The sequence below is a fragment of the Schistocerca piceifrons genome, chromosome 2 (genome assembly GCF_021461385.2).
Source record: "Schistocerca piceifrons isolate TAMUIC-IGC-003096 chromosome 2, iqSchPice1.1, whole genome shotgun sequence".
In the NCBI taxonomy this organism is placed as follows: domain Eukaryota; kingdom Metazoa; phylum Arthropoda; class Insecta; order Orthoptera; family Acrididae; genus Schistocerca; species Schistocerca piceifrons.
In genome coordinates, this window is record NC_060139.1 from 137927382 (window position 1) to 137952599 (window position 25218).

The window sequence follows — 25218 nt, forward strand, 5'->3', positions numbered from 1 at the left end:
ACTAAGCCGTCCCTCTCAGTGCTGTGTTAGAAATAACAGACGAAAATTGTAACGTTTCGCGATAGCGCAGAATAGGAACGTGTATCTGTGGTACCTGTCCCTAGTAATGGATTTAAAATTAAGCATGTTCTAACATAAGGTGGCTAACGTTTGCAATAGCTGGCTATTGCAAGAAGTTTACCGACTTTTGCCGACACATAGTCCTACTGATTTCACTACAGCTTGTAAAAGTTTTCTTTTCAGTTCCAACCCCTTTTTCTCATCGATACTTGTCGTCGTACCGTTTGTGTTCTGTTTGAGGTTGCTGCCAAACTTAGCGATTAACTGAATAAATGTGTTGGAACACTATTAATTTAGTTCCATCCTCATTAATACAAATAAGCACTACATTTCAATGTGAACGTATCTATAGCGTGCTTTCATGAAACATTGTTACTACCTCACTTGTTCAGAAAACGCTAGTTTATCAACTTCCGATAAACACTTGTTTCGTCGCCATAAAAGTGCAGTATCTGAGAGTTCGCCAATTTGACGAAAAAACTTCCAGAAGGAAAGTTGTGGAGCAATAAGCTGTTTTCAGAAAGTCAAACAGAGTGTCGGAAAACCTTGTTGGTTAGTAAATATCACTATTTATCAGTTTTCTGGACATAATTTGGTAAATGAAATCAATTTTTAGTTTCCATTCAGTGGTTTCTTCCAGTATTCACTCCGGTTTCATTTAGTTGCCAGTACAATAATTCTCTGTAGTTTGTTGTCCCTCTGTTGGAAACCTGTACTTTCTGCCGGGTCTTTTACTGGGCTCTGCTAAATCTGGCAGTGGAGATGGCGTCAGTTAGTTACGTTCGCCAGAGGAAGCCACCGTGACATCTGAATGTCTTTTCTGCAGTGAAAGTGTTGTGTCTAGGAATCCTACCTACTCGGTTCACTACACAAACAATCAAGCAACTTGTATTAATGAATTTTATTACAATTAATCAAATACAATTGGAGGTCGGTCAGCGTGCGATTGGCTGACTTCCTCTCACAGCCTTCTCTTCCCTGTCGTTCCCGACTGGCGTGCCAGCGCTGACGTTATGCCATAACAGAAAGTGTTTTGGATGGGGCAGATCTGACACGGTGAGGAAACAAGGCATACAAACGTTTATTGAGATGATTAAGACAAGAAAGGATAGTAAACATATTCTGTTGTTCATGAGAAGTGCAAGAAATCGTATTAGAAGGACCAATGCTGGAACGGATACAATGTAAAACGAATCCCGCATTTATCGATCGTCAGTTCAAAATGTTGAGCTTAAACCAATCTGCTTATTTGTGGGGAAGGCGTATCACAGGATTATGTGAAAAATATGGTGGTGAAACCGATTTTTTGTTTAATATTGTTCGTGACCATTACAAAGCCATTCTCAAAATCGACACTGGAAATAGTGACAGAACAGAATAATGACTGGGGAACTCAAGTAAAATGCCGAGTAGGGCATATTGAAGATCTTCTTGTAGCTGAAGGTAAATAACATAGTAATTGTGCGATTAGGTCTTTCAAATCTGATGCTGCAATTCACAGCAGCGGTGGGCGACCAAAAGATGATGTCTGCCTGGGTGAACTTCATATGTGAACGTTAGGAACCAAATGAAGATGAAGGACACTTCGCACTCCAAGACGTTCTGAAGGATTATTAATTCATATTTCCCAAAGACCGAGGTGATACAAAATCGGGTGTTCTATAAGTTATATAAAGATCTGTTATTCGTTGGGACAATAGATCAGCACAAGGAAATCACGATATGTTTTCGAAACACGATAGTCCATCCTATTGACTTGCAGTACTAGTCCAGAAGCAAAGACTAAAAAGAGGAACCAACTGAATCGGTGAAAGTGCTGCTATAATTATGGAGGACATTAGATCATGAGTTTATGAAGTGGAGACGTTCGTCCCTTCAGATATGCCCCTGGATGAAGTTTAAAGTGATATTCAGAGTCACCGGAATTGCTTCTTACTTGTTAGAATGACTTTGTCCAAAGAAGAAAGGAGACCGTTCAAAGATAAAAAGAACAATAAACTGCATTTCACCTTCTGTTGTTTCAACTGCAAGATCGAGATCCTTTGTTTTTAATACACAATTAGGACTTGGGAAAACTTTATATAAATATATTAAAAAATAACTCACCACGATAGTAAAAATTTGTTCAATTTCCAGGAAGCGCGGCCACGACGGTACTTATAAGCTGTTGCCACGTGAATGGATGTTTTCTCACTACACCCAGCCTCAGCATCTGTGACAATTGGTATATGTGGTGTATGGGCTTATCATGAACGAATATAAACTGTGTTTTTTTCTGCTACAGCTACTACTGTTTCCAATATTTATATGACAGTTATTTCTAAATGCTGAATTCTATATGCGAGATGTAAGAAAATGGATGCAATGTAAAACATGTAGTGCCTTGTTAGCTGTAAGAGAAAGCTTGATGGCTCTAATCATGCCACAATAAGTAAAACAATATTAAATAAATAAATCAAATCAAGTTGTGTCATTGATATCGATAAATTTTTCACGAAACGTTTTTACACAGAGGTAACAAAATTCATGGGATAGCGATATGTACATACACAAATGGCGGTTGTATCGCTTACCCAAGGTATGAAAGGGCAGCATACAGTGGAGCTGACATTTATACTCAGGTGATTTGTGTGAAAAGATGTCTAACGTGATTATGGCCGCACGAGGGGAGTTAACAGAGTTTGAATGCGGAATGGTAGTTGGAGGTTGACGCATGGGACATTCCATTTCGGAAATCGTTAGGGAATTCAATATTCCGAAATCCGCAGTGTCAAGAGAGCGCAGAGAATACCAAATTTCAGGCACTATCTCTCGCCACGGACAACGCAGCGACGGCTTTCACTTAACGACCGAGAACAGTGACGTTCCCATAGACTTCCAGTGCTAACAGACAAACAACACTGCTTGAAATAACCACAGAAATCAATGTGGGACGTATGACTAACGTATCTTTTAGGACAGTGCGACGAAATTGGGCGTAAATGGGCTATGACAGCAGACGACCGACGTGAGTGCCTTTGCTAACAGCGTGACATCGCCTGCAGCACCGCTCCTAGGCTCCTGACCATATCGGCTGGGCCCTAGGCTAACGGAAAACACAGATGAGCTCTGATTTCAGTTGATAGGAGGTGATGGTAGGGTTCGAGTGTGCCGTAGTCCCCACGAAGCCATGGACCCAAGTTATGAACAAGGTACTGTGCAAGCTGCTGGTGGCTGCATAAAGTGTGGGCTGTGTTTATGTGGATTGGATTTTGTCCTCTGGTCCAACTGAACTGATCGTTGACAGGAAATGGTTATGTTCGATTACTTGGAGATCATTTGCGGCCATTTAGAGATTTCATGTTCCTAAACAACGATGGAATTTTTATGAATGGTAATGTGCCATGTCACCAGGCTGCAACTGTTCACAACTGGTTTGGAGAACATTCTGAACAATTCGAGCGAATCATCTGACCAATCAGATCGCCCGACATGAATCCCATCGAACATTTATGGGACTTAATCGAGAGGTCAGTTGGCGCACAAAATCCGGCACCGGCAGCACTTTCGCAATTATGGATGGCTATAGAGGCAGTTGGCTCAATATTTCTGCAGGGGACATCCAACGACTTGTTGACTCCATGCAACATCGAGTTGCTGTACTATGCCGGGCTAAAAGAGGTCCGACACGTTCTCAGAAGGTACCCTATGACTCTGGTCACATCAGTGAATGTAGATTGCGATTTATAACGACTTTCAGTGCAATCTCTACGTCTGTAGTATCTGAACTATATATTCTCAGCTGGTCTTTTAATTAGACTGTTAATAACTAAGTTCGATCATTTCATTTAAATCACCATTCTGTCAGCAACAAAATTACTTCCCTATGAAGTGGAGTATGCAATCTTCACAGAATTTCAGGGAACCACACAGGATGCAAACCTCCTGAAACCATATCACCAGTGCACTCTGGAAAGACGGGGTTTCATGATCTCCTGGAGAAAAGCACAACGCAGAATAAGGACTGACCGCCTGGTCTTGCATAATTGACATCATTGGAGTGGATTTTGTAATTGGACGATATTATGCTCAATTGCAGCTATTCTGATCTCATTCCCGTGGAGCTGCCTTCTATCTTAACCCAAGACTTGCACCATCCTATGAGTCCCACAAGTAGGTAGGTATTCCTTCGACAATAGTATGCAGAACAGTTGGACTCCTGCTGGATGACTCACGGTACTTCCCAATATCACTTCGCAACTTTTTATAACGACGATACAGTTCCTGTAGTAGTAGGAAAATGTAATCAATACTATATCCATAAAACGCCCGAAACAAGTAAATCTATCTACGGGAAAGCTGGTAAACTGCTTTAATATGATCTTAGCCTTGCTAAGGGATGGATCTTAATTCTTGAAAGCCCTTTATTTATTCCTAAAAGCGTTCTAACATCACCAGAAACACAGTTTTCATTATACAGGGTTACCCAAGAGTAATGGTCGGTATTCATGGATATGACAGAAACGCTCTTAAGCAGAAAATATCATTTGGACATGTGCCCTAATCCGAATGGCTTCCGAGACAGAACGCATTTAATGTAGGTACATTTGTTTTTGGGCCAGTGGTGCGCATACATGTGTCTTTTCCAGCCAAGCTCTTAAACCTTTCACTGTGTATCAACCTGCCGCGTTGCTTTCAGTTTCTTTGCTCGGGATGTGTTACTGCCATTAAACTAGTCCGTTGAACGTGTAATTGTCCATGGTGCGTTGTGAATGTAGTAGTGCGAGGGATTGGGAGTGTATCAAAGATAAGCATCGGTAAACTGTGCTTCTACACGTGCTACTGAAAATGTCACACATCTACACTAACTAAGAACATGCAGATACGGTGTATGTTTACGGCTTTTGCGATTGTGGTGCTCCTGCTGCTGGCGAATACCGTCGACCCTTTCCGACATGTCGAATTCCTAATCGTAGGATGTCTACCAGAGTTTTCAGCACATTGCAGGATACTTTGTAAAATGCATGTTGTAATGTTTGCAACTTTTGCACTTGTGCACACGTGTCAACCAGACAACGTATTGAACAATACAGAAAATAAATAACAGTGTACATTAAATGTGGTCGATCTTGGAAACGATTAGGAATAGGGCATATATCCGTATGAAGTTTTTGGCTTCAACTGATCGTTTCTGGCACATTCGTGGATATTGAACACTCCTCTAGAGACACCCTGTATGTAATGTTGAACGTGAGAGTGGTCTTTATCGCCTTATTTGGAGGAAGCCAGCAGCTGTCAAAGTGCTCTGCATCATGAGCAAAACATTTTTATTTTTAATGAAACGTAGAATTTTTTTCGTTACAGTAATGGAGCAAACGAGAAGACTTTCTGAATTATCCTAACAGTCTTCATTTTTTACAGGTCCATAGTCCATACGGAACTTCGCCGGTATCTCTTCTGTGCACTTGACAGAATGATGGAAACATTTCGCCACCTGGATGTAGAACGGACTGGTTTTCTGCCCAAAGATAAAGTTTACCTCACGTGTCGCGCGAGCTGCGTCCCTCTGGACAAGGACGTGCTAGCGGCTGTGTTGGAAAGGTGAGAGAAAGCTCGAAGTACCCAGCCTTATTCTGAAAATCTCGGCAGTAACTAAGCTAACAGTCCGAAGATGAATACAACTCATTCACATTTACGGTTAGGAACTGGCATTCCACAACTTATAAAGATGTTTTTAATTAATATAGAATCAAAAGTCACTGTATGAAGCGGGAAATTATTCCCTTGGTTGAAAGCTTCCCGAGCACTCTCAATTTATCCTTTTCCAATTAAGTTATCTCGTAAAATGTTGAACAGAGTCTCTTGTCTTCATATTTAAGAAAACTGACCACACTCTGCACATAGATATTTCTCTCGATCTTAAGGATGGTCCACATACTACAATAGCGCACATCAGGTCGTAGCGTGTAGATCGTAAATCGGCGCAAATCTGGTGCCCGACTTGTGTCTGAGTAAGCTGTTTATTCAATCTAGTGCTTCTCGTCTGTGCATGCACGCTGAAATATAAAGTGGTTGTATGTTTCAGTGCTCTAGATAGTTTATTGCCAAGTTTATTGAATTATATAGAAGCCTTATATTTTTGCTTAAAGTTAAGAGCGAGGAATATAACGATCGAGATGAGAAGGCAGCTGCTTATAATTCTAAAAGTCATTAACAGGTTGTTAGTGCATTTAACTCAGGGAATTGAAAATATCCAGCTACTCAGAAACAAAGTATAAGATATCTCACTGACCACTCCAATAATTTATTGCAATAATATATGAACTTCCAAATACATCTAAAAATAACAAATTTGTTTGCGTGGCCATCCTCCGCAGGAAGCATAGAAATACTTGTTAACAAGTACATTGAAAAATATTAAAAGCACCGGGAACCTTTCACAAATGATATAATAAAAATTTAGTTACTTTATTTCATGAAATATGCATATAGCTTCGCATATGTTATACATCATTTTGTTCAATACTTGCTTGGACACTGCAGTCTGAATTTTTAATCTTTATAACGTCTTCCTGTTTATAGCAATCGTAATGGCTGTGTAAGCCGTTCATGACCTGAATTACTTCTCTCATGTAAGAATGTTGTCGTACAATGTGACGAGTACAAGCGACAATAGGTATTTGTATGTCTCCATGCCCACCCACAAATAATTTCACCAGTCTTCGACGTTGGCTCGCTACTCGCAAAGTAACTTAATGTATGAAAACTGCAGTGGCGTAAGGAGTCACTGTGTTGACCATTTAGATCGTTTTTCCGCCTGACGCTTTGTTTGAAACGTTTTTACAAGAGAAGATGCGATGAATGTTTTTCTGTTGCGAGTCTGTGTTCTGAAGTGAAATGTTCTTTACAGAGCGTAGCAGCTAGCCACTGAATTTTCTTTCGTAAGCCAACAGATGTCAGGCCAGCTGCAGATTGAAACTGTGTCGTGAGGACGCACGGGATTTGCATCGATTTATTGCAAGCATGGGTATCAACGAAGACAGATGAAAATTAACTGAATCTTTCTTCAACCGTATGAAAAACGATTCGATACACAGCAATAAACAGAGCAATTGCGGGGAGTAAAGATTAACAATTTGCACTTTCTCAATAGTGTGTTCAGAAAGCGAAATAACAGTGTAGTTATTGATTGAATGTGGTACACTTATATCGATAGTACCGCCTGTGTCGAGAGTGCTCTCACCAGTGAGTGTAGCTATATGTTCGTACAATAAAGTCAGTTAATTCCGTGCTGTGAATGTGTTCACTGTGTAAATAGAGATATAAACTGTATTTAACTTCCCATTAATAAATATTCTTCACAGCAGCATAATTGTGAAATTCCTGTATTCTTTATTAATGAATCTTCACAGCAGCATAATTGTGAAATTCCTGTATTCTTTATTAATGAATGTCTGTCAATCCAAGACAATAATTTGTAATCATTAAATTTTACCTGACTAAGTGGGTCTGGTTTTCTGGTTATAATGATATGAGTAGGATTGAAACCTAAATTATCTTAGGTGGTTGGATTACATTAAAAGGCATAAATCAGACCAAAAGTTTGGACAATAAGTTCTTTATCTTAAAAATAAACAGTAATAATAATAACTAGTTACTGATTCACAGAATACGTTGAAATTTTCGGAACTCGTAGAAGGTTAATGGCAAAAGCCTGAGAATGAGTTGAAAGTATTTTACACTGTTGCATCTAGCATGGTATCCCAACTGTTAATTGTGCATAAGGAATAGCTTCTATGAGTCAAACCTACAAACCTGTGCTTGGTGTGTGTTTAGAAAGATTGTATATGACACATGACAGTAGTCTTTGGTTGCTGATCGCATGTGGCAGTGAAACAATAACTACCAAACTTTCATTACGTATCATAGAATACAATTTAAGAAATTGGTACTGGTGCTGTAGGTACAATCAACTGTAGAAGATCATAGAAACAAATGTAGTAAAACTGATGGTTTCTCAAGTACCTAAAGGTACTTGAAACTATTAGAAGCATAAATGATACAAGTGACAATAATTTAACAGATCCCAACTCGCTGAGTATTATTCCCAATTTTCCCTTATGAATAAGAAAACCTCGAATCAGTCCATATATTATGAAACAGATGTTTTGTTACCAACTGGAACCAATGGTTGGTTGGTTGTTTTGGGGAAGCAGACCAGACAGTGAGGTCATCGGTCTCATCGGAGTAGGGAAGGATGGGGAAGGAAGTTGGCCGTGCCCTTTCAGAGGAACCATCCTGGCATTTACCTGGAGTGATTTAGGGAAATCACGGAAAACCTAAATCAGGATGGCCGGACGCTGGATTGAACCGTCGTCCTCCCGAATGCGAGTCCAGGAACCAATGCCTGTCAAATACTTTAACATATTCATACATACTTACGATTTGAGAGGATGGCTCCTTCTGTCTCTGTATCTTTTGCCTGTTATTTAATCTAAGGCTAAACCCATAAAAAAAGTCCAGTGGAGAAAACTTAAACAATGTTGGTGGTCTTTCAACAACGTTACCATGTCTTATCCAGCGGCTTGGATAGGTTTTATTCAGGCACTGACAGATGACTATAAGGTGTACTGCACTGAATTAAAATTATTAATCCAGAATTAACAGTAAAAAGCAACTATCTATGAAATTCATGGTGATTATTGTGAATGACTCTTGTGTTTGTGTAATTTTTGCTGTAGTGTGGTCCAAATTATCATCTTTTAACATAAATATTTTCCCTACTGAAACACTCTGTATAGTTAACAACAACATGGTGATAGATTTAGACAGATGTGAATACTGAAAATAACAGTGAGAACGAAATTTATTGGGGATATTGATCCTCTTATGCTTGTTTGAACATTATTAACTATAAAGCAAGACATTAGTACTGTTTTTCTTTTTTGTTCACAAATTCATGTCAAAATAAGAGTACAAGACCCACAGTAATATTCCAGAATAGAAAGGTAAACTTATTTCATTAATTAAAAAAACATATAACTTTAACTTCATTTTAGTACTTCACTTACATTTCTCTGGTTCGTTTCATTGTTTCACTGGTTACAGGATGGAGCATAATGAACGTGGTCACATTTCTTATCTAGAACTGGGTGATTTTCTGAACACAAAGAAGGAGAAAGCGGCTCCTTGTTTACCAGATGACTATAGGGTAAGAAGAGTATTGGAAATAATATAGTTCAGTAACTAAATATAGTGTGATGTAGTAAGTGATAAAGTATTAGGCATGTATGTGGTATATTTGAGACCTATACAAAAATAAGACATAAAAATGAAGACCAATGAATAGTCATCATCAGTTGTAAATAGCTTTTCACACAGTTGTGTCACTGTAAGAGACTGTTGAAATAATTCTAGAACAGAGACTGTCTTGAGAATTCTAGAACAGAGACTCCCTTGAGTCTGCATTGCTCATATTAGTTTGTCAATGCATGCTTGGGACAGATAGCATCCATGCATTTTCAGTTGAGTGCATGTGTGAAAAATATCTTAAAAATATGGAAGATATTGTGACCATTATGAGCAACATCTGGATAGATATCATTCTGTTGAAATACCAAGTCACAATAATGTTGAGAGTTAGGCATGATCAGTGGCAGTGAAAGAGTTGCACTATATTAATTGAGACTGAGAGGTCTGGAGCTGCAACCTTAAATGATCAGAAGAGACACACTTTGACAGTGATAAATATATTCTTTAAACTTGTAGGTACTTCTGTGTGTCTTTTATGCTGTAAAACTGGATCATATGAATGAGCTACTTCGTTCTGATAACTCACAAGGTAGCCATTCATTAGACACATTCTGAATTTTGTTCTCAGAAAGCATGACTGGACATGCATAAAAATGAACATGCATGGCTGTGCACATAGAGGAATAATGTTGTTTGAAGCTGGATATGAAGGTAGTGCTTTTGATTCGAAGTAAACCATCAGATCTCTTAATCTTTCTGAAATTCAAACAAATGTTGCTTATCTTGTTCACCATGTGAGTAGTTCGTTTATATACACTCCTGGAAATGGAAAAAAGAACACATTGACACCGGTGTGTCAGACCCACCATATTTGCTCCGGACACTGCGAGAGGGCTGTACAAGCAATGATCACACGCACGGCACAGCGGACACACCAGGAACCGCGGTGTTGGCCGTCGAATGGCGCTAGCTGCGCAGCATTTGTGCACCGCCGCCGTCAGTGTCAGCCAGTTTGCCGTGGCATACGGAGCTCCATCGCAGTCTTTAACACTGGTAGCATGCCGCGACAGCGTGGACGTGAACCGTATGTGCAGTTGACGGACTTTGAGCGAGGGCGTACAGTGGGCATGCAGGAGGCCGGGTGGACGTACCGCCGAATTGCTCAACACGTGGGGCGTGAGGTCTCCACAGTACATCGATGTTGTCGCCAGTGGTCGGCGGAAGGTGCACGTGCCCGTCGACCTGGGACCGGACCGCAGCGACGCACGGATGCACGCCAAGACCGTAGGATCCTACGCAGTGCCGTAGGGGACCGCACCGCCACTTCCCAGCAAATTAGGGACACTGTTGCTCCTGGGGTATCAGCGAGGACCATTCGCAACCGTCTCCATGAAGCTGGACTACGGTCCCGCACACCGTTAGGCCGTCTTCCGCTCACGCCCCAACATCGTGCAGCCCGCCTCCAGTGGTGTCGCGACAGGCGTGAATGGAGGGACGAATGGAGACGTGTCGTCTTCAGCGATGAGAGTCGCTTCTGCCTTGGTGCCAATGATGGTCGTATGCGTGTTTGGCGCCGTGCAGGTGAGCGCCACAATCAGGACTGCATACGACCGAGGCACACAGGGCCAACACCCGGCATCATGGTGTGGGGAGCGATCTCCTACACTGGCCGTACACCACTGGTGATCGTCGAGGGGACACTGAATAGTGCACGGTACATCCAAACCGTCATTGAACCCATCGTTCTACCATTCCTAGACCGGCAAGGGAACTTGCTGTTCCAACAGGACAATGCACGTCCGCATGTATCCCGTGCCACCCAACGTGCTCTAGAAGGTGTAAGTCAACTACCCTGGCCAGCAAGATCTCCGGATCTGTCCCCCAATGAGCATGTTTGGGACTGGATGAAGCGTCGTCTCACGCGGTCTGCACGTCCAGCACGAACGCTGGTCCAACTGAGGCGCCAGGTGGAAATGGCATGGCAAGCCGTTCCACAGGACTACATCCAGCATCTCTACGATCGTCTCCATGGGAGAATAGCAGCCTGCATTGCTGCGAAAGGTGGATATACACTGTACTAGTGCCGACATTGTGCATGCTCTGTTGCCTGTGTATATGTGCCTGTGGTTTTGTCAGTGTGATCATGTGATGTATCTGACCCCAGGAATGTGTCAATAAAGTTTCCCCTTCCTGGGACAATGAATTCACGGTGTTCTTATTTCAATTTCCAGGAGTGTAGTAGCAATTACCATACATTTTAATGGAAATATTTGGAGGAGATTTACATCATGAAAAGTATTTTTACTACCATAGTATTCCTGCTGTAAGACTGGCCTGAGAAACGGTACACAATGTTTTATTTTGATTAATGGTGTAATAGGAAGCAGAATAACAAAAAAATTCAACTAAACTGATGTTTGAAGTGTTTGATATCTGGTGCATAAAACTGTGGTCCAACTAGGATCTAATAAGGGGAATAAGAAAAGAAACTATGCCTGAAGCTGTTGCTAATATAGCTATATAAATATAAACAAGGAGAAGAAAGAATAACTCCGAATAGTTAATCAGATTGGAGTACTGATAATAAAATTAAGATTGGAGCTAGTAATTCACTAACAGAAACAGTGGTGTTCATCAGTATATGTTCTGCTAGGCTGTTAATTATTGTCAAAACATATCCATGAATTAACTGCTATGCAACAGTAATTTGTTTTAGTCACTCCCATCAGTCCTTTCATTTCTCAACATTATTAATCTATATTTGTCAGGTGCAGGAACTGTCTAATTAAAAATGTTTTATCTTGCAGAGAGACCTGAGTTTTGTGTACGCCAAACTCGAGCCAGCCGTTTCTGTTATTGATTTTGATTCTTTTCTGAAGGACCTTGACCTCGAGAAGACTATTGTCAATCAGAGCAGTTGAAAACTTCCATTATGAATGATTGTATATAAATCTGATGTACAACTTTGAATCACATACTTTGTATTCCAATGTTAGTTAAGTACTAACTTGAGTTAAACTGCAAAATTATTGTAATTTCAAGTAAGTAATGTTTTTGGATATGGTACTGAATTTTTGATTATTTTTTGAGGTTTGTTAATTTTTTACAGTGTTTTTGATACTTCTATATCCTTGGAATTAAATTTACTTTTTGGGCATATGATCTACAGTTATTTTAAACACTGAGCAGGCTACTTTTTTTAGCTGTGTAAATGTTCATACTAAAGATTATATCATTTACATTTGTGGAATATATCCATCAAAACAATTATGTAATTTGTATAAGGTGACCATTTATGTTATTTAAATAAATAATTCATTATTATGTCCCTACTTCTTCTGTTTCTTTATTTCACACTCTCAGTGTTATATTACTGTTTCTCCTGTTTCTTTATTTGACGCTCTCAACTTTAACTAAAGAAGAAAAAAATATGGTTTGCTTTTTCATCTCATCATTTGCTGAGAAAAGTGAAACTTTTATTCTGGTGAGTGGCAGTATGTACTGTGAAGTTTGTACAACAAAACTGTAGAAGTGGTGTACTGTTCTCATTCTTCTGTTTTGATGATCCAGTTTGTTCATCCAGTTCCTTGTTTTTATATTTTGGATGACCAGTGACAAACATGCAGATCTGTGATGGTGTGTTCACTTCTAGTGTTTAAGTCAAACTAAGTCAGATGCCAATAAATATCATATGCCATTATAATATTTTTGTTTATTTGGTCCTCACGAATCAAATGAGATGTCTTCCTGATCAGGAATATCAGTTTTGACTTCAAGAAGCGGAATGGGCAATTTCAGAACCTCATATGATTATTTTCAGCGCTGTATATGCTATAACTACGAGGATTCTTGACTTTCTCTTTATATGTTGATAATTCTGTGACTCTATAGAGGATGTGATCTGATTTGTACTTAGTTATCAGTTCATCAGTTCTTAAACACACAGAGAAAAATGAAATGATTGTATGATATTGTTAGCCGGGAGGCTCCATTCAGATTTGGCCACCGAGTGCAACTCTTATTTCAGTTGACACCACATTGGACGACTTGCTTGCTGGTGATGAGGATGTAATGATGATGAGGACAACTCAACACACAGTTCACGAGCAGAGAAAATCTCCAACCCCATCTGGGAATCGAACACAGGCCTGCTGTATGGGAGGCAAGCATATTACCACTCAGCTAAGTAGGCGGCCTAAGATTATAACAGGAAATGGTAAACCTTAATTGAAAGCTATTTGATATTTGACAGTGACCAAAATACATAAATTCTCAAATTAAAGATACATTCTCAAAGATAAATTAAGAAAGCTGATAAAATTTTTCCACTATGATAAGGAATAAGGTTAATTTTAGTCCCCACAAATGCTTGACAGTTATGTGTTATGCTTATTATGGAGATGCCATTGCTGAAGAAGAGCTTCTAATAATAAGGCAAACCCTTGACAGATATTGACAACCTGCTGTTTGTCTTATAAATGTATTTCAGATATTTCAAATGAGCCTTAGATCCAGATGCCTCCTTCGCCAGTCCAGAGACGTCACTTCCACCAGAAAAGTTGGAAGTGGTTGGGCTGTATCACCATTGAAAAGAAATTCTGGTTGAGCCGCATCTCCTTAAAGTTGCACATATGACCTAATATCTTATCTCTCTGCTATGGCTGTTAACAGTGTTTCTTTGACTACCAACGAAGATATGAACTTCCTTAGGCCTGTCCAACATAATGCCTCTCCACAGAAGGGCTCTTTGCATAATTTTTCTGTGGTTTTATCACTTATTATATTCCCTCCTTGCGAATGTGCAAGCTGCAAACTCAAATGGAGTACGTGTGTCTAGAGGTCGCTCCATCATTTATTTATGGTCCAATGTTTAGTCTGCCATGATAAAGACAGGAAGTTCCAGATGTATGGGATGAAGACCAACTGCTCTGATCCATCACTACTTAATTAGTCAAGGTGCTACAACTTGTAAGGCAGTTGCTACGTTTACAGAAATTTCTCTTGAAGAAGCATCCTAATTTCACCATGGAATTAAGGTCGGATACTGGAAGTACTGTTGAGTATTTATTCTTTGTCGACCTGGTACAGGAATACATTTCCAAGTTGCCTAAGTCTTGAAAGGTAGGTGTATTCAACACTGCTGTGACTGTGGGGTATGTATGGACCTACTTCAAGGTATCTGATGATTCTACCCTGAATAATTTAGCGAAAATGGCCCCTTTCTAGTATTATGTTGAAATTTTCTCAATAATCTACACATTGCCCACAACATAACGTGTAAGTGTAGCTGTCACATCAAATTTGTTGCACTACTCTTCATTGTCGTCGAATCACGTGAATCTCTGAAGCAGGCAGCACCCCTTACCTTTACAGGTAGGACAATGCCAGTTTTTGGACAACTCTTCTAGCTGGTTGGTGGGTGTTTCATCAGTTTTCATTGTCAGTCTTATTCTGTGGTGGTATAAAATGATGGTTCTTAGAGGAGAGAGTGCAGAGCAGTGAAACTGAAATTATAAGAGGCATTATCCAAGGAAGTGTGATTTAGTAGGCAATCTGAGCAGCCCCTTTCACTCAATCGACTTTCTAGTCTCAATTGGTTTACGTTATATTTGGAAAACCATATTTCTAAAAGACTAGCAGCAAAACACTTATCGGATCCGAAATATATTAATATAGGCGTCCCCCAGGGAAGTGTATTTAGCCCAATCCTCTTCCTTATACATATAAATGATTTCCCACAAAGTGTCAGGTATGCAGAAATAATACTATTTGCTGATGACAGCACCATAGTCAGTGCAGAAAAAAAACAACTCAGTTAGCAGAAAAAGCCAATGAAGTTCTCAGAGACGCCCAAAACTGGTCACTAAGGAATAGAGTAACTTTAAAAGTGAAAAAGACAAACTGTATAAACTTCTGACTAAATAAAAAACCCAGTCATATTATTGTTGTTGTTGTGGTCTTCAGCCCAGAGACTGGTTTGATGCAGCGCTCCATGCTATTCTATCCTGTGTAAGCTTCTTCATCTCTCAGTACCTACTGCAACCTACATCCTTGTGAAACTGTTTAGTGTATTCATCTCTTCGTCTCCCTCTACGACTTTTACCCTCCACGCTGCCCTCCAATACTAAATTGGTGATCCCTTGATGCCTCAGAACATGTCCTACCAATCGATCCCTTCTTCTAGACAAGTTGTGTCACAAATTTCTCTTCTCTCCAATTATATTCAATATCTTCTTCTGTAGTACCACAATTCGAAAGCTTCTATTCTCTTCTTGTCTAAACTATTTATCGCCCATGTTTCGCTTCCATATATGGCTACACTCCATACAAATACTTGTTTTGCTTTTGTTGATGTTCATCTTATACCCTCCTTTCAAGACACTGTCCATTCCGTTCAGCTGCCCTTCCAGGTCCTTTGCTGTCTCTGCAGAATTACAATGTCATCGGCGAACCTCAAAGTTTTTATTTCTTCTCCATGGATTTTAATTCCTACTCGGAATTATTCTTTTGTTTCCTTTACTGCTTGCACAATATACAGATTGAATAACATCAGGGGTAGGCTATAACCCTGTCTCACTCCCTTCCCAACCACTGCTTCCCTTTCATGCCCCTCGACTCTTATAACTGCCATTTGGTTTCTATACAAATTGTAAATAGCCTTTCGCTCCCTGTATTTTACCCCTGCCACCTTCAGAATTTGAAAGAGAGTATTCCAGTCAACATTGTCAAAAGTTTTTCTAAGTCTACAAATGCTTGAAACATAGGTTTGCCTTCCCTTAATCTATTTTCTAAGATATGTCGTAGGGTTAGTATTGCCTCACGTGTTCCAACATTTTTGCAGAATCCAAACTGATCTTCCCAAAGGTCGGCTTCTACCAGTTTTTCCATTCGTCTGTAAACAATTCGTGTAAGTATTTTGCAGCTGTGGCTTGTTAAACTGGTAGTTCGGTAATTTTCACATCTGTCAACACCTTCTTTCTTTGGGATTGGAATTATTACATTCTTCTTGAAGTCTGAAGGTATTTCGCCTGTCTCATTCGTCTTGCTCAGTAGATGGTAGAGTTTTGTTAGGCCTGGCTCTTCCAAGGCTGTCAGTAGTTCTAATGGAATGTTGTCTACTCCCAGGGCCCGGTTTCGACTTAGGTCTTTCAGTGCTTTGTCAAACTCTTCACGCAGTATCATATCGCCTATTTCATCTTCATCTACATTCTCTTCCACTTCTACAATATTGTACTCAAGGACATCGCCCTTGTATAGACCCTCCATATACTCCTACCACCTTTCTGCTTTCCCTTCTTTGCTTAGAACTAGGTTTCCACCTGAGCTCTTGATATTCATGCAAGTGGTTCTCTTTTCTCCAAAGGTCTCTTTAATTTTCCTGTAGGCAGTATCTATCTTACCCCTAGTGATATGCGCCTCTACATCCTTACATTTGTCCTCTAGCCATCCCTGCTTAGTCATATTGCACTTTCTGTCGATCTCATTTTTGAGACGTTTGTATTCCTCTTTGCCTGCTACATTTTTATATTTTCTCCTTTCATCAACTAAATTCAATATCTCTTCTGTTACCCATGGATTTCTATTAGGCCTCGCCTTTTTACCTACTTGATCCTCTGCTACCTTCACTATTTCATCTCTCAAAGCTACCCATTCTTCTTCTACTGTATTTCTTTCCCCCATTCTTGTCAATCGTTCCCTAATGCTCTCCCTGAAGCTCTCTACAACCTCTGGTTCTTTCAGTTTATCCAGGTCCCATCTCCTCAAATTCCCACCTTTTTGCAGGTTCTTCAGTTTTAACCTACAGTTCATAGCCAGTAGATTGTGGTCAGAGTCCACATCTGCCCCTGGAAATGTCTTACAATTTAAAACCTGGTTCCTGAATCTCTGTCATATCATTATATATTCTAACTGATACCTTCCAGTATCTCCAGGCATCTTCCATGTATACAGCCTTCTTTTATGATTCTTGAACCAAGTGTTAGCTACAATTACGTTATGCTCTGTGCAAAATTCTACCAGGTGGCTTCCTCTGTCATTCTTTACTCCCATTCCATATTCACCTACTACGTTTCCTTCTCTTCCTTTTCCTACCATCGACTTCCAGTCACCCATGACTATTAAATTTTCGTCTCCCTTCACTATCTGAATAATTTCTTTCATCTCATCATACGTTTCATCAATCTCTTCGTCATCTGCAGAGCTAGTTGGCCTATAAACTTGTACCACTGTAGTTGGTGTGGGCTTCGTATCTATCTTGGCCTCAATAATGCATTCACTAAGCTGTTTGTAGTAGCTCACCCGCATTCCTATTTTCCTATTCATTATTAACCCTACTCCTGTATTACCCCTATTTGATTTTGTATTGATAACCCTGCATTCACATGACCAAAAGTCATTTTTCTCCTGCCACCGAACTTCCTAATTCCCACCATATCTAACTTTAACCTATCCATTTCCCTTTTTAAATTTTCTGACCTACCTGCCCAATTAAGGGATCTGACATTACATACTCTGATCCATAGAACACCTGTTTTCTTTCTCCTGATAGTAATGTCCTCCTGAGTAGTCCCCACCCGGAGATCCGAATTGGGGGACTATTTTACCTCGAATATTTTACCCAAGAGGATGCCATTATCATTTAACCATACGATAAAGCTGCATGCCTCCGGGAAAAGTTACGGGTGCTGGTTCCCCTTGCTTTCAGCCATTTGCAGTACCAGCACAGCAAGGACATTTTGGTTAGTGTTACAAGGCCAGATGCCAATCATCCAGACTGTTGCCCCTGCAACTACTGAAAATGTTGCTGCCCCTCTTCAGGAACCGCATATTTGTCTCACCTCTCAACAGATACCCCTCCACTGTGGTTGCACCTATGCTACGGATTTCTGTATCGATGAGGCATGCAAGCCTCCCCACCAATGGCAAGGTCCATGGTTCATGGGGATGGGGGGGGGGGGGGGTGGGGGAGAGAACGATATTATATTAAAAGTAAATGATGATATACTAGATTGTGTAACTGATACCAAATTCTTGGGAATGAATGACGACTTTCAGTTGAAATGGACAGAACATGTGAGAATTTTGACAAAGAAGGTCTCCTCAGCATGTTATGCACTGCGAATTCTTGCACCTGTGTGCAGTATTTCCTGCACCAAAGAAGCCTACTTTGGATACATGCATTCAATCCTTACTTATGGGGATAACGTTTTGGGGAATAAGTGCTGGGAACATACAGACTACGTTCAACATATGGAGAAGAGCCATATAAATAGTAACAAATAGCTGTAACAGGGCACACTGTGAAGTTTTATTCAAAAAACTAGAAATTCTGACCGTTCTGTCTGAATACATCTTTCAAAACATCATGTATATAAGAAAAATCTTAATCTGTATACCACAAACAGCACAATACATGACCATGGAACCAAATCCAGACAGTGTTTACATTCAAACAGAAAAAACAAGTCAAAAACGCAATATTGTGTATTATACTATGGAATAAAATTGTACAACAGACTGCCACAAGAAATAAAAGGTGTACATGAACCCCACACCTTTATCCAAAGCCTAAAAAACTATATACTAAATAACAGCCACTACACTTTAAATGAATATTTGAAATAATTATAGATCGTAACTTAATGTCATAAACATTGTACTATGTAACAATTTTGTGACTTGATTAGAAAAGGAGAACTAATAAAAATATTGTAAGAGAATTGTTTACATTAATAAGAAATATTGTACAAACATTTGACGTCATCCATACAAGAATCAATAAATCAATAAGAGACAAGTGAGTCTACTGCAGCGCCCCTGGTGTTTCATTCCTGTACCGAGTCTCGTCTGTTTCGAGTGGTCATTTTCGTTTACACGTCAGTGCAAAAACTGTGTATGCATCTAAATAGTGCAAGGTGCAAGTGAGGTTTTGAGGGACTGTCCTCTTTATGAAACACAGTAACAAAATACAGGAACAAGCAATGATGATACGCTACAGTTTTTTAATGACCAAAGCAGCATTCATAGTGGAAGTTTTCATCAGAATTCTTGTGGTAAATTCTTTATGTCCATGATAACTGAAAAATAGGAAAAGTGTCATCCAGACATTTCAGAACTCATGGGCCTACATTTATGTGCTCGAAAAAATATGTGTGGTATTAGCAAACACGTGAAACAAATTCTACAACGCAGTTAATAGCACTTTTTTCTTTATACTTTTTGTCTTGTTTCCATGCTAAGTGCTAAGTAACATCGAAAATTATTTTTCTCATCACATAAGTCTGCCATTTTTGCTGCTGAAATAATTTTCATTAAAACAGATGAGTTTATTTATGTTTTTATTTATGCATAATGAAGACTTGCCTCTATAAAACGAAAAACGTTTTTGTTTTTAGATATTTTGCCTCTCGTGTATGAGAACACTAGTAGGAAAAATACCGGGAACTTGAGTACCTTTCCAGTGTGTGTCAAAAACAAAACAAACAACATAATAAAGATTAAGAAGACACAACAACTTAATATCCATTTTTACAATAGATATGAGCTCAGCCAGAATAAGTTAATTTTGGATCATTGTTGGCAATTCAGCCGATTTTCTGATGATTCTGGCAGGTTTGTATTCCTTAAAGCCAGAAAATGTTATTCACAGCCAACAGCTGAAAATCTACCATACTTCACATACTAATTAATTAAATTCAATTATATAATTTAATTAAGTAATTAACTCATGTTGTTATTAAAATATTAACGTTCAAACAAGAAATTCCATATAGTTAATAATGGTATTAGTATTTTGGATGGACTTCCAGAATAGATAGCGTAATACACAGTTAAATAATCAATATTCTGCTTATTATTGCCCACTCTGTGACATCTGATGCAATAACAGACTGCAGCGGGATGACAGTGGGTTGGTTGAATAAACAATCGCACTTCTCAATACAGATTGCAGTGTTATTACAGTCATTATTATTATCACGGATACACAGACAGCAGACTAATAGTTGTTATGCATTTACTTAATTCTTTCACTTTGAATAAGAAGTCAGTTTTATTGGTTGTATATACATTTTTAAAAGATGCCAAAGAAACTCCCACATATGCAAAAATTTTGAAAAGAGTGGTTAAATGGTGAGGAGTTAAAATACTTGACTCAAAAGGTGCCAACAATAATACAAAAGAGCGAAGTCATTTTTGTCAATGTCTTCTCAACTGCAAGTATCTAAGACTGAGAGATCATTCAATCCGACAAACATGTTAAAGCGGCTAAACCATTTTCTGGTGCTAGACAGACTAAACTGAATTTTCAGCCTAAAGTTTTGTTGCATGCCAGCTTTGTATAGGCAATAAAACGGGTAAAAATTTTAATGTCCCAGAGAGGAGCTATCGTGCTTCGTTATGGCAATGTGAACATAAGTCGGCCACAATGCACACATTTCGCCGCCGAGAGTGGATCAGGGCAAAACACAACACTGGCGTTTCTGTCGTGCCAGGCAGCAGACTTCAGCAGAATGTAGTGGGTCAGGGCAGCCAAACAGGGTCATGTCACCTTCGTTATGTGACTAAAGAAAGATAAGGCGAATACAACAAAGAGTACCAAGAGCTCTTACGAACCATTTCTGTAGTATGACAAACTCTTTAAGCAAGCACAACAGAAGGAAAACCGCTGATACCTTCATAATAGTAAGCCCTATTCTGTCATCACAAATGACTTCAGGTAAACATTAGCCCCTACTTTGCTTCATAAATACCCTAGCAGTTTAACTCCTGAAGGAGTTGGTCAGGCGGATCGATGGCATACATGATGTTCACACTTGACTCCCTGATATCGCAAAGTGAGATCTGGTACAAGTCTGTTGTAGATTATCTGCATGCTACCGACAACAACAGCCGCTACTGGGAGAATGGCTACCTCACCATAATCACCAGTTGTAGAGTTCAACACCATAATCTGCCTCTGTCGATGATGGGAGGACCTGGAGGTCTTTCTTTCCCACCAGGATTAGGACACCATCGTTCCTGACATTCTGGCAGACTGAATAGGGCCTACCTGTACGGCAGGCCAATATCGTCGATCTTCACGGCTGTAAGGCAAGCAGCATCGTAATACGACGGATGATGAAGAAGGGCAGTGAGCTGGAGGGGACGGAGCACCTCCCAAGTCGGCGTTTGTAAGTTCGGTACAAGTATTACCTTCACTCCTGCTGCAGCATCACGTTAAACCCGTACTGGGGCCACCACAAACCACGAATCGCCAGTGCAGCAGCTAGCTGGAACAAAGTATGCAGCGTCAGCTGCCTTGAACGGACTGAAGGCCGCTTTCGACGTGATTCCTTAGCGGGAATTGACAGACAATGCCAACTTCGAGGCAAGACGCTACCTGTTGGGTTGGGTTGGTTTGGGGAAGGAGACCAGACAGCGAGGTCATCGGTCTCATCGGATTAGGGAAGGACGGGGAAGGAAGTCGGCCGTGCCCTTTGAAAGGAACCATCCCGGCATTAGCCTGGAGCGATTTAGGGAAATCACGGAAAACCTAAATCAGGATGGCCGGACGCGGGATTGAACCGTCGTCCTCCCGAATGCGAGTCCAGTGTCTAACCACTGCGCCACCTCGCTCGGTGCTACCTGTATTTTTATGGAAATAAATAACTAATTCTGAATCCTCTTTCACTCTGCCTGCCGGCGACCACAGATCACTACCATCATTCCGAGGAAAACTGACAAGGAGCGGACTGGGAGACAGCCTCCTGACACAAAACCAATTCTACTTAAGACCTCCCAATAGTCGCCTCTTGCAAAATTGGCGTCAAGAAGTGATCGTGCTTCTGACACTTACAGAATCTACATCAGAAGACTATATGAAGCGTTTCGTACAGAGCCACACCAGAAGTTAACAACAGTTGTGGGGTGAGTCGCTGAAAAGCTTTGTTCCTCGCACAAATAAGTTTTTGTGGTGATCATGTCCAGAATAACACACAGTGGGCTTAGAGTTACTTTTTGCAAATCCTAGTATCTGAATTTAAGGGGAATCATGGTAAAGTGTATTTTGTACCAGTAGACTGTAAAATTTGTAATTTATTTATGCACAGGCCGCTTTGTGATAGGTTTATTCCCATACTATACTCGACTTGCAGTATGGTCCTGCAAAAGAGAGCTTTGTTAAGTGTCACAGGGTGCCGATGAGACGAAGAAATAAGTAAATTTTGATACTCATTATGGTGTATATTGTGAGTGATGTTTAAGGATTACTGTGACAGGAATGGAAACTGCACAAATACAACACAAACGCGAGCTGCTACTACAGCGAACACGGTATCAGCTCTGACAACAGGTTAAATTATTAAAAGAACAGCAGTTACACTGTCAAAATGGAGATCCTTGACAAACAGGCCCTAGTGAAGTTAAATTAATATTTGGCAGACCTACCCCATTCGTGGAACCACATGTCTTGTTTCGTTTTTTTCTGACATAACGTCGGAAGATGTCACTATTTTTATTCAGGTTGTGTTACCCGCAGCCAGCTTGTGCAACTGGTCGGAACAAACATCATTGCAAATGACCACAGTGAGCTTGTCGGGTGAGACTAAGACGAACAACATGTACCATGAGGTTTTGAGTAAAGCAACTACATTTACAGAGATGGCAAATGCCTTAAAGCAACGGTATACAGAAAACAAAATAGTGTCCGCTTCTTTTGAGAAAAGTTAACTAATTTGAGGCAGTTGCCAAATGAGACTGTCGAAACGTTTTTGAGCAGGGTATGCAAGTCGAATGGCAAAACTTATGAGATGACTAATAAAGCGGACGCTGATGCAGAGGGTGAGGACAGGGAACTGGACGTGTTCCTAAGAGGCATTTCTCCAGAATTTTCTCACAGAATGAGAATGTAAAATCCACAAGATTTAGCAGCAGCGATACAGGTAGCCAATTATCTGAAAGAGATAAATACTGCTAGTAAGTATCGGAATGACCAGAAAATGTTTGTGTCGAACAAAGATTGTTATCACTGCAGAAGAAAGGGTCATTTTAAAGCACAGTGTCGCCAAACACAGTGTTTTAATTGTCAACAGACTGGGAATAAGGTACAGGAGTCTAGGTCAAAGAAACAGAGTAACTACATTATAATGGGAAAAGACAATGAGAACCTTCCATCCATCGAGAAGCGCTCTCATCAAACTGAAGTGCATTCAGTGCACATACAGAGACGTATTGTTCGTTCGTGGCTTGTTTGAAATGGAAACAATATCAGTTTTTGGTAGATAGAGGGGCACACGTATCGTTTGTCAATCTGAACCTCGTGGATAAGAGCAGACTAAAACGGCAAAGGTATAGGTTGCATGCAATAGGCAGCACTGCAGTTGATTCAATCAGGACAACACGGCTCAGGTTTAAAACATAAAACACAAGGTTTCATGAGCAAATGGAAGTGTTGCCAGCTGTGGGACAAGATTTCGCTGCGACACTAGGGGTACATTTTCTGGTTAGCCATCGGACGATTAAACTCGACGGTAAGTTATTTCTGTTCGGTACAATGGTTACAAATGTTTCTATATCACAAGAAGTACCCATTGCACAGGAGGCATCGAATAAACTGTGTAAAAGAACATTAAAAGTTGTTTTGCATAACAGAGTACCAGCAGGTACAGGAAAACTGATCTGGGTACCAGCAGATAGTAACATTCCATACGGTATTGTGTGTTTGGTAGAACCACTAACAAGTAATGACATGTTTATGAGCAACATTGTTTTGTGCATAAGTGTAGAAAGCATACGAGCAAAGTTTATGGTCAGGTTATGGTGCCCATAAGTCTGAATAATTTTGGGGGAGACGAAGCGAGTCTTCCAAAGGGATTACTAATATCCACATTAGAGGTTCTCAAAGAGGAAGATATTGAGGATTCTAAGGCACAAGGTAGAACAGAGTGAGCCATCGACAAACCTGCATTGCGAGGAAAATTTGAACACCTTCAGGGTGAAGATAGGTCATTAATGGAATCATTGTTAATAAATATAAGGTTTTTTTAAATGCAGAAGAAGTGTTACCTGTTACATCAATCAAACAACATAGAATACTAACAGACACTTATCTGCCAGTATTTAGAAAGTAGTATCGGCTACCTAAGCATTTACGGCCTTTAGTAGAGGAGATGGTGAATCAGCCTTATCAGATGGGATTGTAGAACATAGTGATAGTCCATGGTCAGCGAGTACCATGACTGTGGATAATAAATCACCAGAGGGACAAAGAAATATTGGTTTTGTTGCGACTACAGATTCTTAAATGAAAAAACAGTAAGAGACAAATACCCAATCCCTAACATTACTGACACATTAGATAATTTGGGTCAGCGCAAGTTCTTTTCAGTCCTAGATTTAAAAAGTGGTTATCATCAAACTGAGGCACACCCTGAGCATAGAATTAAAACAGCTTTTACCATGACTTCTAGTAATTACCAATATTTTAGTATACCTTTTGGGCTGAAAAACGCACCAACTACATTTCAAAGTTTATTAGATGGATTTCTCAGAGGTTTAAAACCAAACAAACGCATGCTGTATCTCGATTCGCAAAAAGCCTGGAAGAGCATGTGCAGCATTTGGAGATGGTATTTGACAGGTTGAGAAAGGCTCGACTTACGCTTAACGCTGATAAGTGTTACTTTGCACAATCACAGGTAAACTATACGGCGCACACAAATAGCCAAGATGGAGTAAGGACAGACCTGTGCCTTACATCAGGAGCACATGACTGTCCAGTGCCTCAGACAGTTAAACAATTATAATTTGTTCTTGGATTAGCAAACTGCTGTAGAAAATTCGTGAAGGGACGGCACAACCAGTGACAAAATTATTGCAGAAAGGTCTTATGCTTAGCTGAATACCTGAGAGTCAGACAACATTTCAAAATTTAAATGTATATAAACTTCA

The 25218-nt window shown here is 40.0% G+C and overlaps 1 protein-coding gene across 1 annotated transcript in view; it reads left to right on the forward strand.

Moving 5' to 3' along the window:
- LOC124775193 (EF-hand domain-containing family member C2-like) overlaps positions 1-12212 on the forward strand; it is a 237019-nt gene extending 224807 nt beyond the window's left edge. The window contains exons 12-14 of the mRNA XM_047250033.1: positions 5461-5640; positions 9148-9250; positions 12099-12212. Coding sequence (XP_047105989.1) covers positions 5461-5640; positions 9148-9250; positions 12099-12212 — 397 coding nt within the window. The remainder of the gene's footprint in view (positions 1-5460; positions 5641-9147; positions 9251-12098) is intronic.
- Positions 12213-25218: the final 13006 nt, after the last annotated feature.